Below are 14,455 nucleotides of genomic sequence, written 5' to 3' on the forward strand. Positions count from 1 at the left end.
ATAAAGGATAGGGAAAGCTCTCAAGCTTTAGAGAAAGATCTGAGGTTAATCCATTTTGTCACTTTCTGCAGTCTGTTTTATCTGACATGGGGCTGAAGAGCACACAGAAAGGTTTAAGAGATCAGGTGAGAGGACGTTTGGAGGACACCAGTATCTGGGAGAGGGGGGTGGTTTCCCTTCTCCATCAGCTGTGCCCTGCACATGCAAACCACAGCAAGTAACAGATCCTGTTTGTGTTTGTGTCCACTGAGCTGGAACCGACTGGAACACTGCTTCCCTCCGCCAGCAGACACCAGCTGAAGGTAGTAAGGCCCTAGAAGGCAATCCTGGCTATTAAATTGCATTCTTCTCAAGTCCCCTTCTAAATCTTTCTGAATAATCTGTGTTAAATTTTCAGCCTTTGCCACACCCTTTTCCTCTCAAACAGTTTTGCCTGGAGAACGAATCTTATGTTTTTAATCACTGCTCATACACTACATTTGTGAAGCCAGGTACCTGAGGGTTACTGTAGATATTAAACCAATTGGCTGTTTTCCTGTTCAACTTGAGGGGTGACTCAGGTCTCAAGGATTTGTGAGCTTGTTTTGCAGATGAAAGAGAATGCCTACGGGGAGGTTACCATCACCAGATGGCTGGCCCTCAGCAGCTACTGAAGCCCAGAAGTCAGACTGCCCAGGAGCTCATCGGGAGTGACTCCCTTGTTTCCACGAAGCTCCTCCTGCCGGGCCCCTTAGCTCCATAACCCCCTGCTTTCTGTTCTTGGGGAGGTGGATTAGAGCGAACCCAGGCTCCCACCTACTGATTTGGCCAATTCTAGTAAATCATTCTCCATCTCCAACCACCAATGTCTGTGTTTGGCGTACTGTCCATCGGGCACATGAATTTGAGACTAACAGTATCATTTGTTCGTTACAACATACCACATCAACTACTTAATTTAATATTTGAGAGCTGGTAGCTAAGGAAAAAAGCATAATTTATAGAAACAAGGCATTGATTTCTGAATCGTCATGCCCACATTCAAAAGAATAAAACCGACTGTAACCATGTTTGCCATTTAATAGTATTGCATTTATTTTATATTGAACGTAACAAGAAATGATTTTTATTTTTCTAAGCCAACTGAAAAAGTCCAGTTCAATTGACCCTACAGATGAAATGAGTCAAAATATGGCTTCCTCCCCAACAAATAACTACAAAAGAAAATCCACTTATGTTATTTCATTTAAGTGAATTGTACTGGATGAATGACACAAATACATGTTTAGAGACAATAATGCTTCACATTTGCAAGGCTGAGCAGCTGTTTACCATGGTCTGGGAAGAGCCTAGGTAATTGCCTAAAAAAGAACTGTTTTTTGTTAACTCTTGTCCTTAATACGTGAATCTTGATGCAGTACTTTCTTAACTAGAATAATCCTTTCATCACAAAAGTGCAGTTCATGTATGTTTAAAGATTTATTTGTGAATGATTTCTAATAATTCCCTACAAAAGACCTTAAATGACAGTTAAAGAAATTAAGTGTTTAATAACTGACATACATGAAGCAACTTAAACAACTTCTATAACTTTCCCAAAGAACTTGTATTTTGCTCCTCCTGAATGCACCATAGACTTCCTGTTGAAACTGTCTTTTTGACTCTTCAAATTGCTGGTCCCAGTAGTATGATTTTCATTTGCTTTAAGTTATGCTGGATAGTATAAAAATAACGAATTACATACAATCCCTCTAAGAGGCATTAGCAATAGGGTAATGTTGGGACACGTCTCAACAAGGGCTATTCCAGAAAGATGAGGTACCACAGCTACAGGACAGATGGTGGGTCCACAGTTGCAGCATCGGGCTTGGGAGAATGGCCTTCAGAGTCCTATTTTTATACCTACGGTAGAGAAAAGTCCCTCAAAACCTGCCAATTTAAATGTAAATCAGACGCAGACACACCAGAATAAGAGTACTGAGATGAATGACATGAACTTCAGGTATTTACATATATATTTTTAACGTTCAACTTTGCTTAATTCAAAAATTCATATAATTTAAAGCAAATGGGCATGATGTTAACAACCAGTGACTCCAGGTGAGGGTTATATGGGGTCCACTGTACTATTGTTTTCAACTTTCCCATAGATTTGAAAATTTCAAAATGAAAAAATGTCCATAAGACAAGACACCATGAATAGAGTGAAAATACAAGGCACAGACACAAAGTGTCACTGAATATCACTGATTTTAGAGCAAAAATGCCCTACCTTAAAGGTAAAATCTTTCTGCTAAGAGAGAGCACGGGAGAAATATTTCACATGCAATCAAAGAATAAACAGGTCCAGACAGTCATGGAGATGGAACACTATGCATATAATGGCCTCACTGACATCATTTCTTGAGTTTTCAAAGCAAGTATGTTTTTTTGGGTCCAATATTGGCTGCCACATCAAATCATGCAACACACAGCAATCCACTGACTTGCACGTTTACAAATGATGAGAAAGGTTTAAAAAACTGAAGCTTTCTTTCGGGAGGGCCAGTATAACAAAGCTCTCCATAAAATAAAAATGCTTTCTACCTTTGAGGAATAAAAATGTTTTCTCAGTTGAATGTCTGAAAACTGATATCACAAACTTCTCATGTACCATTTAAGTGGGCTATGTTTTAAAAATAAAGTACATCATTTTGATTCTTGTTTAAAAGTCCAAGCTAAATGATAAACATTTCCAGTTAGATCATTGGCTGAATGGTATCAGTTTAGCAAAAGAGCAAGTTTTGAAAAAAATCTTCATTTACTTTGAGATATGAGACAGCACAAAAGCAACCTTAAATCATCCGTCTTTTGGCAAAAAAGTAGAGTAAAAACAATATGCTATGAATAATACCAATACTGAAACCATCTGCCCCAAACCTAACATTCCCTTTAGGGTTCCCAGGCCTTCATGCGGAACAACGTAACAGCTCTTCCCTCCTCATAGGTTCTAGGACAGAAAGAAACTTACAAGGGCTAAGGAACAACCAACGGGCAGGGAACATGAAGAAGAGAGGAGAGCAGGAGCCAGTTCCTTTCAAATGGAGACAAAGGTGACATAAGCATGCAACACCCTGGGAGGCTGGACACAAGTGGATCCCAAGAGCAACAGTCTCAATGTCTAGGAATAGTGCCCACTACTGGGTTTTAACATTCATCATAGGCCTCAGAAATTGTCTAAATATGACTCCTTCTCTTCCCCTCTCCCATACCAACTTCACCTTTGTGTCTTAGTTCTCCACACTAATTACCGTGGATCGGATCACTCAAGAGAGCTGAGGCAGCCACACAGGGCACTAGGAAAACAAGTTTTTATACAGCTTGATAGCAAGGTCTAGGGAGACTGAAGGGAACAATAGAGAAACAAATATTTGGAAAAACTGAGTGTTACTCTGTAGAAACTGGTAACAACAGACAAAGATACTTAACTTTTCTAATAATCTAAGATGATATCTTTTCTAATAACCTAAGACGATTCATAGAATCAACTAAACCGGAAATAGCCAGTTTTTTGTTTTTAAAAACAAATGCATATTGTTAGAAGCAAAAAATTTGTCAGAAATATTCAGGTTCAATCAAGCCCATTTTTCAAGTTCCCTGAGATGACATACAGATACACTACATAGAGCAATATGACAGCAGAAACTGAATTATTTAGAAGGATCATTTAAAGTCAAAATTTCTATTTCAACAAACATAACCTATAAGTTAAATTACATCCTTACGATTGGTTGTTGCTATAAATGTATTCAAATCAGGAAAACTGTCATATTTAAAGCTCTCAGAGTAATTTTGGCACAGGTCAAATCTTGTTTTAAGTCCCTGAGCACTTTTAATAGGCTGGGTTTTTGTGTTTTTTAAAGTTTTTTTATTTTTCCTTTTTCTCCCAAACCCCCTGGTACATAGTTGTATATTTTTAGTTGTGGGTCCTTCTAGTCGTGGCATGTGGCACGCTGCCTCAGCATGGTTTGACGAGTGGTACCATGTCTGCACAGAGGATTCGAGCCTGCAAAACCCTGGGCTGCCGAAGCGGAGCACGTGAACTCAACCACTCGGCCACAGGGCCGGCCCCAGTAGGCTGGTTTTTATATTCGGCCTCTTCCCTGGCCACCTCTCCCGACAATGCCTTGCAACCTGCCCTGGCGTCACATTAACTCTAGGTCAACATTTAATGCTGGAACCTTTCTAACTGACTGTGTTCTGCAGAAACCATGTAGCTTCTCTGACATGAAGAATTAAGAGTCCCCACCTGCTATAGTTTTTCTGATGTTTGTTAACAGGGCAGAAGCATCAGAGGGGGCACCTCTCATGCATCCTTCTGATTGTTTCTAAAATTGTCTACAACAAATGGTCAGTGTTTTAACGTCTCCAGGGCTTTATGCCTCAGATGCTCATCCAAACACTGGATGGCAAAGAGGTCAATGTCCGTGTCAAACTTATTGGCAAACAAGTGGTGCATGCGCAGCATCCAGTTCAAGTCACCTGCTCCAAAGACGCACACAGAACGCACGTGGACCCCGCTGCAGGGTGGGTAGGGGGCACCCTTGGAAATGTCACCTTCAAAGTACTGCCACTTGACAAATCTAGCAATCGCATGCATGTCGGACATGTCATACTTATGGCTTAAGGACAGCGAGCCTGGGACTTCAGGGATCCGCTGAAGAGTGGCCCAGAGATACTCATCCGGGCTGTATGTGTCTTTGGCCCACTCCATAAACTTCTGGATTTTTTCATTCTCTAGAACGTACTCCACATACTCCCTACTGACCACAAAATAGGCACTGCCTGAAAACAGAGGCGTTTCAAGAGGAGGGTGCACTTTGTCAGTCCCTGTGTTTGTCAGCTTTCCATTTACAACTGCATAATGCTTTTTCCACCTTTCTTTTTTATTGGATGGCATTCTCTCAGTTTCTAGGTTGTTTTCTCCCATTAACGACTTGAGCTTCCTGACAATTTCCAGGTTGGTTTTAATAGGAAAATCCATACCACAAAGATTGATCAAGTACTTCCAGTCTGCACTCATTCTGTAAAGGTCCTGCATGCAGTTGAGGTCAGCCTGAACGCGACTCCATGAGGCGTACACCACGCTCTCCAGCTGACTGGCCACAAAGACATTACTGAAACAGGATGCGATGCCAATCACCGCCGCCAAAAAGGAATCCTCTGATTTTCTGTCCACATGAATGCAATAGAAATTCTGTGGCATGTAGATGGCCCTCAGGAGCCTGTCAAGCATTTCAATTTTGTGATGAACGACTATAGAATATGCTATTGGAAACTCTGCCTCTTCTTTACTAAGGGGTTCTACAATATATTTGCGCCTCTTGATGAAAGAAGTACAATCACTGGTCATGTTTATGTAGTCGTAGGCTGTCCACCGGGGGCGCTTTCTAAATTTCACTGTTAGAATCTCAAGCTTTACCTTTTGGATTTCATCAACATCACCCTGTAAAACTTTGGTGCAATTAATATCACTACTAGGATTCTCGCCAACCAGCTCCAAATGTCCAACGCTTACAAATTCAGGCTTTTGATGAATTCTTAAAACAGAGAAGGTGACTACGGAAAAAACAAGCAGCAAGAAGTAGTATTTTGTGGGATAAGAAAAAAGTCTTCTCCGCAGTAACTTCCTCAGCATCTCAAACAACAATCGGGGACTTTCCTTCATTAAGGGCAGTCTTCTGGGCTTCAAGCAGTAATGGTTTTCCCTGTCGTGGCCTTGAGAGTTGTCAGTTTGCATTTATCAGAAGTGTAAAGACATCTTGAAATGGAAAATAGCACTAAAAGAAAAATAGAAAGGATATCTATGAATACAGTCCTTTATAATATCTTCCTAGGCTCAAAAACTGTTCTCTTTGCTATTACGTCAGATGTTTAAAACAAAGTGGGTCAATCAGAGGAAAAGGGGTGGTGTTACAGGAAACCAGTTTCCAGTATTAATGCCAGATTTAAAAAAAAAAAAAGTCAAGTACAACGATGTGCTAGAATATCCTACAACAAGCATTTTACCTCTCAGGTATATTGAGGTGCAAACACAGTTGAAGACCAAGGTTATAATGACTGAACTCTCCATAGTTGGTGAGTTTTTGATCCCATGCCATTTCTAATTAGCATCCCTCACCTTGAAATCATTACTAATCTGGATTCCACCTGACATTCATTAATGTCCATCAGTTGGCATCAGCAACCTCAAATATTTGAAGAGATTGGATCCATTCTGCTTTTCCCAATTTCAGATTGGGGTGTGGGGGGCTGGTCTTGGCCACGCCAAGATATGTCTCTTTGGCATGAGGATTATTTGAGGCTGGTTTCTTTGCAGACAGGAAAGCAACTGAAAAGTAGAACTTGCTTACCCTTTTGTTAAGAGACATTTACATTGTAAAAGAACTCTCCATCTGTAAAGATATCTGTAAAGATATCTCCCTCTGTACCAGGAAGAAGGGGAGATGACCTTATCTCTAGAAACGCTTACTCAATGGGGAAGGCAAGGACTTAAATCTGCATTTTATTGTGCTTGTCTGGTAACCTCCTGTAACTAACTTCCCTCCCCCTCCCAACGTTGGCATTTCTTTAAGGATTAAGCATCTTTCCTTTGGCTAGGAACTGATTGCTGCGCTCACCTGCGACTGCCCAGCTCAAGACAATAGACTTGCCTCCGGCTACGCTCTCTGAGACAGCAGACCACTACCTGCTGTGTCCATCAAGCACTGTGCTGACAGGGCAATCTTGTGACTATTGTGGGAGGGACATTTCAATCACATGTGAAACACCCTGTTTGGGGGTATATAACCACTCTGTATACCTCACTTCTTCGGTGCCCTTTCTTCCTTCAGGAAGAAAGGCCCTGGGCCATGGTCCTCACAAAGCTTTGTTTAATTTTCTCTTGCTATTCTGTCTCATGTAAATTTAATTCATTCTCTGGCCAGACGAACCCAGGTAATGGAGAGGAAAGGTCTTCCTCCCCTACATGGGCTACACTTAAGGAGAAGTTCAGACACGGCTGTGACTTTTAAGGATCTTTGAAAGAAAAGCAGGTCAACTGAATTTTCAAACGGGACTGGAAAGGGTCAGCTGAAACCAAGCCAGATTTGGGACCGTACTGGGTTGACCTCACTTAGGTCACTTCACTTCCATTCCAGGCGCCACAGGAAGAGAAGATATACACAAGCCAAAATAGAGACACAGCCTTACATTTCCTGCATTGATTACAAGAGGTTATAGTAAGTAAGCCTGGCAGAAAAACAGTTGTATACAAATTGTCATCTATGACAGACTTTTTGTCTATATTCAAATTCCAGGGACCCGACCCGTTTTTATTATGCAAAATGCTTACAAATATTGTTTTGTTTCCAAAAGTCAATTTTATAACTTGGTAACTGGTTCTGTAACTAAGAAGTGCTACTGTTCTAGCAAAGAAAGTCAAATACCATCAATTGTCTCCATACCAGATTTATAAAGATTTGAAACTAGAATTAGTACTAAAACTTTAAAATATTTAATTAGGAAATAAATTGGGAATATTAATAACACAAATAAAAATAAATAATTGACCATTATTAGTATAGAATAATGTTATGAAAAGTCCTTAGACTTTTTACCATTTAGGGTTAAGGAAAGTTTGGATCATTTAGTTCTGATTCCAGGTAACATCCTTTGCCCAGGTAGAGTGCCTCTCATGCAGTCGGGTTTCTTGAATGTAGTAGCCATCCAGCAATGGTGTCATGTCCCATGAGGCTTTTTAAACAATCTGTGAAATGAAAAGGGAAATCAATGAAGGGATGTAAGTATACACTCACTCAGAAAGCATGCTGTCGAACTAATCCCACATATTCACTTTTTTTCCACAAAATTATGGCTGGGTGAGTTTTCTCTTTTAACACTTGCTTCTCTGCCGTCTTATTTTTCTAACGCTATGTTTGTGGATTGCTACAGGTTTGAAAACATCCTGCAATTAAGATTGAACTTTTTCAAAGAAAACTCCAGTAGCATGTCCCAAAGTGTGTGTCAAAGAACCGTTTAAGGGTCTGATGTGACTGGAAAATCCAACATGTGCTATCGCTACTGGGAGGAGTCCCAGTGCTCACCGGCTCGTTACAGACAATCCTGCCACTGAATTAGCCGCTTATGTCCTTCCAACTACCTTGCCCATCACTCAACTCCAAACCTCTCTTAGGAAAGCAAACATTGGGAGATTCTGCTAAAATACAAAAGCATCTCAACCATGAAAACATCAGATCCCTACACAAAATTACACCCTTAAGTAATTTCTGCCCCAGATTGGTTCAAGGTATTTGACAAAATCACTATCGGGGCCAGCCTGGTGGTGCAGCAGTTAGTGCACACGTTTTGCTTCTCGGTGGCCTGGGGTTCGCCAGTTCGGATCCTGGGTGTGGACATGGCACTGCTTGGCAAGCCATGCTGTGGTAGGCGTCCCACATAGAAAGTAGAGGAAGATGGGCACGGATGTTAGCTCAGGGCCAGCCCCCCTCAGCAAAAAGAGGAGGACTGGCAGTAGTTAGCTTAGGGCTAATCTTCCTCAAAAAAAAAAAAAGAAAAGAAAATGACTGTCTAATCATTAGGCGACCTCTAAGCTAACAGAACAGAGACTTATGTGGCTTCACACAACAAAAAATATAGACTTTAGCAAATTTACCCAGGAAAGTCACTGAACTAGTAGCAACACAAACCCTGGGCAGGGCAGGGGCAGAGGTCCGATTTCCAGAGCTGACACATTATAAAATGTCCACTTTCAATAGAAAAATTACAAGCCATGTAAAGAAATACGACATACATACACAGGAAAAAAGCAGCCAACAAAAATTATCCCTAAGAAGTCCAGGTGTTGCACTTAACTAAACAAAAACTGTGTCAGCTATTATAAATACGCTCAAAGAACTAAAGAACAAAAAGAAAGCATGAGAATGATATTTAACTAAACTGAGAATGTGAATAAAGAGATAGAAATTATAGAAAAGAACCAACAGAAATCTGGAAATGAAAGTACAATAACTGAATTGAAAAACTGATGAGAGGGGCTCAACAGCAGATTTGAACTGACAGAAGAAAGAATCACTGGAATTGAGGACAGGTCAAGTGAGAGTATTATATCCAGTCTGAGAAACAAAGAAAAAAGAATTAAAGAAAATGAACAGAGCCTCAGAGACCTGTGAGATACCATTAAGCATATCAACAAATGCATAACAGGAGTCGCAGAAGGAAAGTGGGGGAGGGGAGGTAAGAGAGGAAAGAGGAGGCTGCATGCACGAACAGGAGCAATAGAAAAACATTTAAATAATGGCTGAAAACTTCCCAAATTTGATTTTAAAAAATTAATCTGCACATCCAATAAGCTCAATGAGCTCCAAGTATGTAAAATGGCACAATCACTTTGGCAGCCAGCTTGGCAGTTTCTTACAGTTAAACATAGGCTAACCATTTAATCCAGCAACCACATTCCTAGGTATTTAACCAAATTGAAAACGTACGTCCACACAAAAACCTGCATGTGAATGTTTACAGTAGCTTTATTCATAATTGCCCCAAACTGGAAGCAATCAAGATGTCCTCCAATAGATGAATGGATAAACAAACTGTGGTACATCCACAACATGAAATATTATTCAGTGATAAAAAGAAGTGAGCTACTAAGCCATGAAAAGACATGGAGGAAGCTTAAATGCCTATTGATAAGTGAAAGAAGCCAATCTGAAAAGGCTACATACTGTATGATTCCGACTATATGATATTCTGGAAAAGGCAAAACTATAGAGACAATAAAAAAGATCAGTGTTTGCCAGGGAGTGGTGGTAAGGAAGGAACGCATGAACAGGTTGAGAATAGGGCATTTTTAGGGCAGTGCAACTACTCTGTATGATACTGTAATGGTGGTTATGTGATATTATGCATTTGTTAAAACCCACGGAACTGTACGACAAAAAGAGTGACCTTTCGTAATTATAATTAATAATAATGTATGGATATTGTTGCATCAATTGTAACAAATGTACCACATTAGTGCAAGTGATTAATAATAGGGGAAACTGTGTGAGGGAGTATATGGGAACTCTGTACTTTCTGTACAATTTTTCTGCAAACTAAAAACTGCGCTAAAAAATAATCTATTCAAATTGAAAGAAAATTAATCTTCACATTCAGGAAGCTCAATGACTTCAAAAGATGATAAACTCAAAAAAAATCCACATCTAGGTACTTCAGTTAAACTGCTCAAAGACAAAGACTAAGAAAGAATCTTGAAAATGGCAAGAGAAAAGTGATTATACAAGCGTCATAAAAATTATGAATAGCTTCAAATCAGAAACAATGAAGACCAGAAGATAGTGGATAACATATTCAGTGAGTAGAAAGAAAAGATCTTCAATGAAGAATTCTATAATCAGCAAAATTATCATTCAAAAACAATGAGAAATTAAGAAATTCCCAGATAAACAAAAGCTAAAAGAATTCATCACTAGCATACCTGCCCAAAAGAAATACTAAACAGAGTCTTTTGGGCTGAAATGAAAGGATGTGAGATAATAACTCAAATCTACATGAAGAAATAAAAAGCAGCAGTAAAAGTATATACATATGAAATGCAATATTCTTTGTAAGTCTTTTCATATGAAATTTAAAAGACAACTGCATAAAGTAGTTATTATAACACTGTGTTGACAGGCTTGTAATGTATAGAAATGTAATTTACATAATAATCGTACAAAGGAGGGGAAGGGAACAGTTATAGTAGAGCAAAGGTTTTGTATACTATTAAAATTAAGATGGCATTAATCTAAAATGAAATGTTTAAAGTTTAGAAATTTTTTTTTGTAATTCCCAGGGCGATCACTTAAAAAAATAACTAAAAAACATATAGCAAAGGAGACATCAAAGGAATTAAAATAGGATCAGCAAACCAGGTTTTTTTAAAATGATCCAACAATATGATTCTACAAGAGACACGATTTAGATTTAGAGACACAATTAGGCTGAGATAAAGGAATGCAAATAGATATTATGTAAAAAAATAGCCAAAAAAGGGCTAGAGTAACTATACTAATACCTGACAAAATAGACGTTAAGACAAAAATTAGAAATAAAGGATATTTTATAATTATGAAATGGATAGAAGAAGGTCAACAAAGAAACACAAGACCTGAACAACACTATAAACCAATTAGACCTAACAGACATTTATAGAACACTGCACCCAACAAGAGCAAAATGTACATTCTTCTCAAGAACACACGGAACATTCTCCAGGATATGCCATATGCTACAGCATCAAACGAGCCTCAATAAACTTAAAAAGACTGAAATCAAGAAACATATGTCCTTTCACTACAAAAGAATGAAATTAGAAATCAGTAACAGAAGGAAATTTGAGAAGTTCACAAATACGTGGAAATTAAACTATACACTCCTAAATAGAGTCATGTGTCGCTTAATGATGGAGATACATTCTGAGAAGCGCATCATTAGGCGATTTCATCCTTGGGCAAACATCATAGAAAGTGCTTACACAATCCTAGATGGTATAGCCACTACACACCTAGGCTCTATGGTACAACCTGTTGCTTCTTGGCTACAAACCTGTACGGCATGTTACTGCACTGAATATGCAGGCAACTGTAACACAATGGTGAGTATTTGTGTATCTAAACATAGAAAAGATACAGTAAAAATATGGTATGAAAGATAAAAAAATGATATTCCCGTCTAGGGCACTTGCCACAAATGGAGCTTGCAGGACTGGCAGTTGCTCTGCGTGAGTGGGGGGAGAATGTGAAGGCTAGGGCATCACGGTGCACGACAGTGACTTTACTAACACTGTACACCTAGGCTACACTAAATTCGTATAAAAATGTTTTTCTTTCTTCAATAATAAATTAATCTTAGCTTACTGTAACTTTTTTACTTTACAAACTTTTTCATTTTTTTAAAACTTTTTGACCCTCTTGTAACAACACTTAGCTTAAAACACAAACACATCGGATAGCTGTACAAAAATATGTCCTTTATGTCCTTATTCTATACGCTTTTCTCTATTTTTCAATTTTTTCTACTTTTTCAAATTTTTGTTAAAAACGAAGACACAAACACACACATTAGCCTAGGCCTACGCAGGGTCAGGATCACCAAGATCACTGTCTTCTGCCTTCACATCTTGTCCCACTGGAAGGTCTTCAGGGGCAATAACACACACGAAGCTGTCATCTCCTATGACAACAATGCCTTCTTCTGGAATACCCCCGGAGGACCTGCCTGAGGCCCTTCTTCAGGAGGTGTCACTCTTTTAAAAAATATGCCCATGGTGGTTTGCTTCCTTTTTTTTTTACCACAGATTTGCTTGTAAGCAAGATAATGCACCAGGAACGTTCCTCTCTATTAACGAAAACCTTTTTGGTGTGGGGTCCATGTTATCAAACTTTTGAAGGAGTTTGTTGAGGTCTGCAAAAGCTTCTGATAAACCCTTCATTGTGAATTTTCTTGGCAGCTTTTCTTCTTTTTCTTCTCCTGTACTTTCCTTTCTCGTGCCTCTTCTTGAGCTACGTGTTCCTGTTCCAGTTCCAACTCCTCATTAGTCATTTCCTCAGGAGCTCCTCAGCGTCACGCTCATCCACATCCAGATTAAAGTTGTTTGCCATCTCAACCCGGTCTTGTTGATTTTTGGAACCTCTCCACCTCATCCTTGGAAAATCCTTTGAAGTCACGGATGAACCTCTTGAGCGTCTTCTAGACGCCATTCATATCCTCCTTGGTGACATCACCACAAGCCCACACAAGGTTCTTGATGCAGTCATAGCTGTTGTAATCCTTCCAGAATTGCCTCCATGTCTTCTCAGTGTCTTCCTCAGTTGCAACAATAGCCTGAGCAAAGGTCCTCGTCAAGTAGTAGGCATTAAAATCTGCTATAGGGGCTGGCTCTGTGGCTGAGTGGTTAAGTTTGCATGCTCCACTTTGGCAGCCCTGGGTTCACCGGTTTGGATCCTGGGCACAGACCTACACACCACTCATCAAGCCATGCTGTGGCAGTATCCCACATGGAAGGACTAGAATGACTTCCAACTAGGATATACAATTATGTATGGGGCTTTGGGGAGAAAAAGAAAAAAAGAGGAAGATTGACAAGAGATGTTAGCTCAGGGCCAATCTTCCCCACCAAAAAAGCATACCTTAAAAAAAAAATCTGCTATAACTACTTGATCCATTGGTTGGATGAAAGAAGTGGTGTTTTAGGGGAGAAGCACGGCTTTAAGTTTGGGATGAAGATCATCAATAAAAGGAGAATGTGTGGGAGCGTCATCAACAATAAGCAAAATCTTGAAAGGTAGGTTATTCTCCACGTGGTACTTCTCTATTTCACTGGCTGCTTTAGCAGTTCAGAAGGGCATCTGGAAGAGGAGCTGGGTCATCCATGACTTCTTATTGCTCCTGGAGTACACTGGCAGTGTGTGCTTACTGATATGCTTGAAGGTCTTGGGGTTCTCAGTACGCCAGATCACAAAGGGTTTCAATTTGTGGCCTACAACATTGCCCCCAAGCAAGACTGTTAAATTGTCCTTAAAAGCCTTGAAACCTGGCATTGACTTGGCCTCCTTATGGATGAAAGTCCTCACACAGGCATCCACTTCCGGAATAGGGAGATTTCATCCATACTGAATTTTTGCTCTGGCAAGTAATTTTTCTCCATCATCAGCTTATCCAGAGTTTCCAAACAGTCTTCAGCTGCCTTGACATCAGTACTCACAAACTCACCACACACTTTCACACTGTGTAATGAATAAGAACTATCGAATTGTTTAAACCAGCCAGAGCTAGCAGTAAATTTAATATCATAGCTGGGTCCAGCTTTTCTTCCAGCATCGCAAACAAACTTTTTGCTTGGCTGTGATCAGATCATCATGGTGCTGAGAGGCTTATTAGGTTTGTGTCGGCCCTTCCATCCAGGTCATTACAAGTTTCTTGTCTGATACAGGCCCTTCTTTAATTTTTGTTAATCTCACCGCCTTCATGGAAGCAGATCCTTTAACAGCTTCCATCACTTTGTTCTTGGTCTTCAAGATCATAGCTATAGCAGAATGGGATACGCCTGATGGGAGAACAATAACCATCGCTGATTCCCAGCCTCATAGTCCTTAAGCACTTTTAATTTTCTTTTCAGGTCAATCACTTGATGTGGCCTCTTACTGATAACATTAGCAGCGGATTTTGTATGCTTAGGGGCCATGGTGAGCAAAACAACATGAGATTAAATCAAGCACAAGAGAAAATGATGCAATCAAGAGACTTGATAAACACAAAATGCTGCTGGCATAACATGGCATACTGTTTTACAGTAAACTTTTTTTATTAGTATAAAGAGTATACCCTAAACAGTAAAAAGTATAGTATAGTAAATATAAAAACAAGTAACACAGTAGTTTATCATCATTATCAAGTA

The 14,455-nt window shown here is 39.6% G+C and overlaps 1 protein-coding gene across 3 annotated transcripts in view; it reads right to left on the bottom strand.

Annotated features, from left to right (window-relative positions):
- Positions 1-1,049: 1,049 nt before the first annotated feature.
- Positions 1,050-14,455, bottom strand: part of GCNT1 (glucosaminyl (N-acetyl) transferase 1) — a 45,999-nt gene continuing 32,593 nt past the window's right edge. For all 3 annotated transcript variants that reach the window (XM_046665125.1, XM_046665126.1, XM_046665124.1), the window contains 2 exons: positions 7,617-7,765; positions 1,050-5,798 (listed from right to left, as the gene is read on the bottom strand). In XM_046665125.1, the coding sequence (XP_046521081.1) occupies positions 4,370-5,758 (1,389 nt within the window). In that variant the 5' untranslated portion in view covers positions 5,759-5,798; positions 7,617-7,765 and the 3' untranslated portion in view covers positions 1,050-4,369. The remainder of the gene's footprint in view (positions 5,799-7,616; positions 7,766-14,455) is intronic.

The sequence above is a fragment of the Equus quagga genome, chromosome 6 (genome assembly GCF_021613505.1).
Source record: "Equus quagga isolate Etosha38 chromosome 6, UCLA_HA_Equagga_1.0, whole genome shotgun sequence".
In the NCBI taxonomy this organism is placed as follows: domain Eukaryota; kingdom Metazoa; phylum Chordata; class Mammalia; order Perissodactyla; family Equidae; genus Equus; species Equus quagga.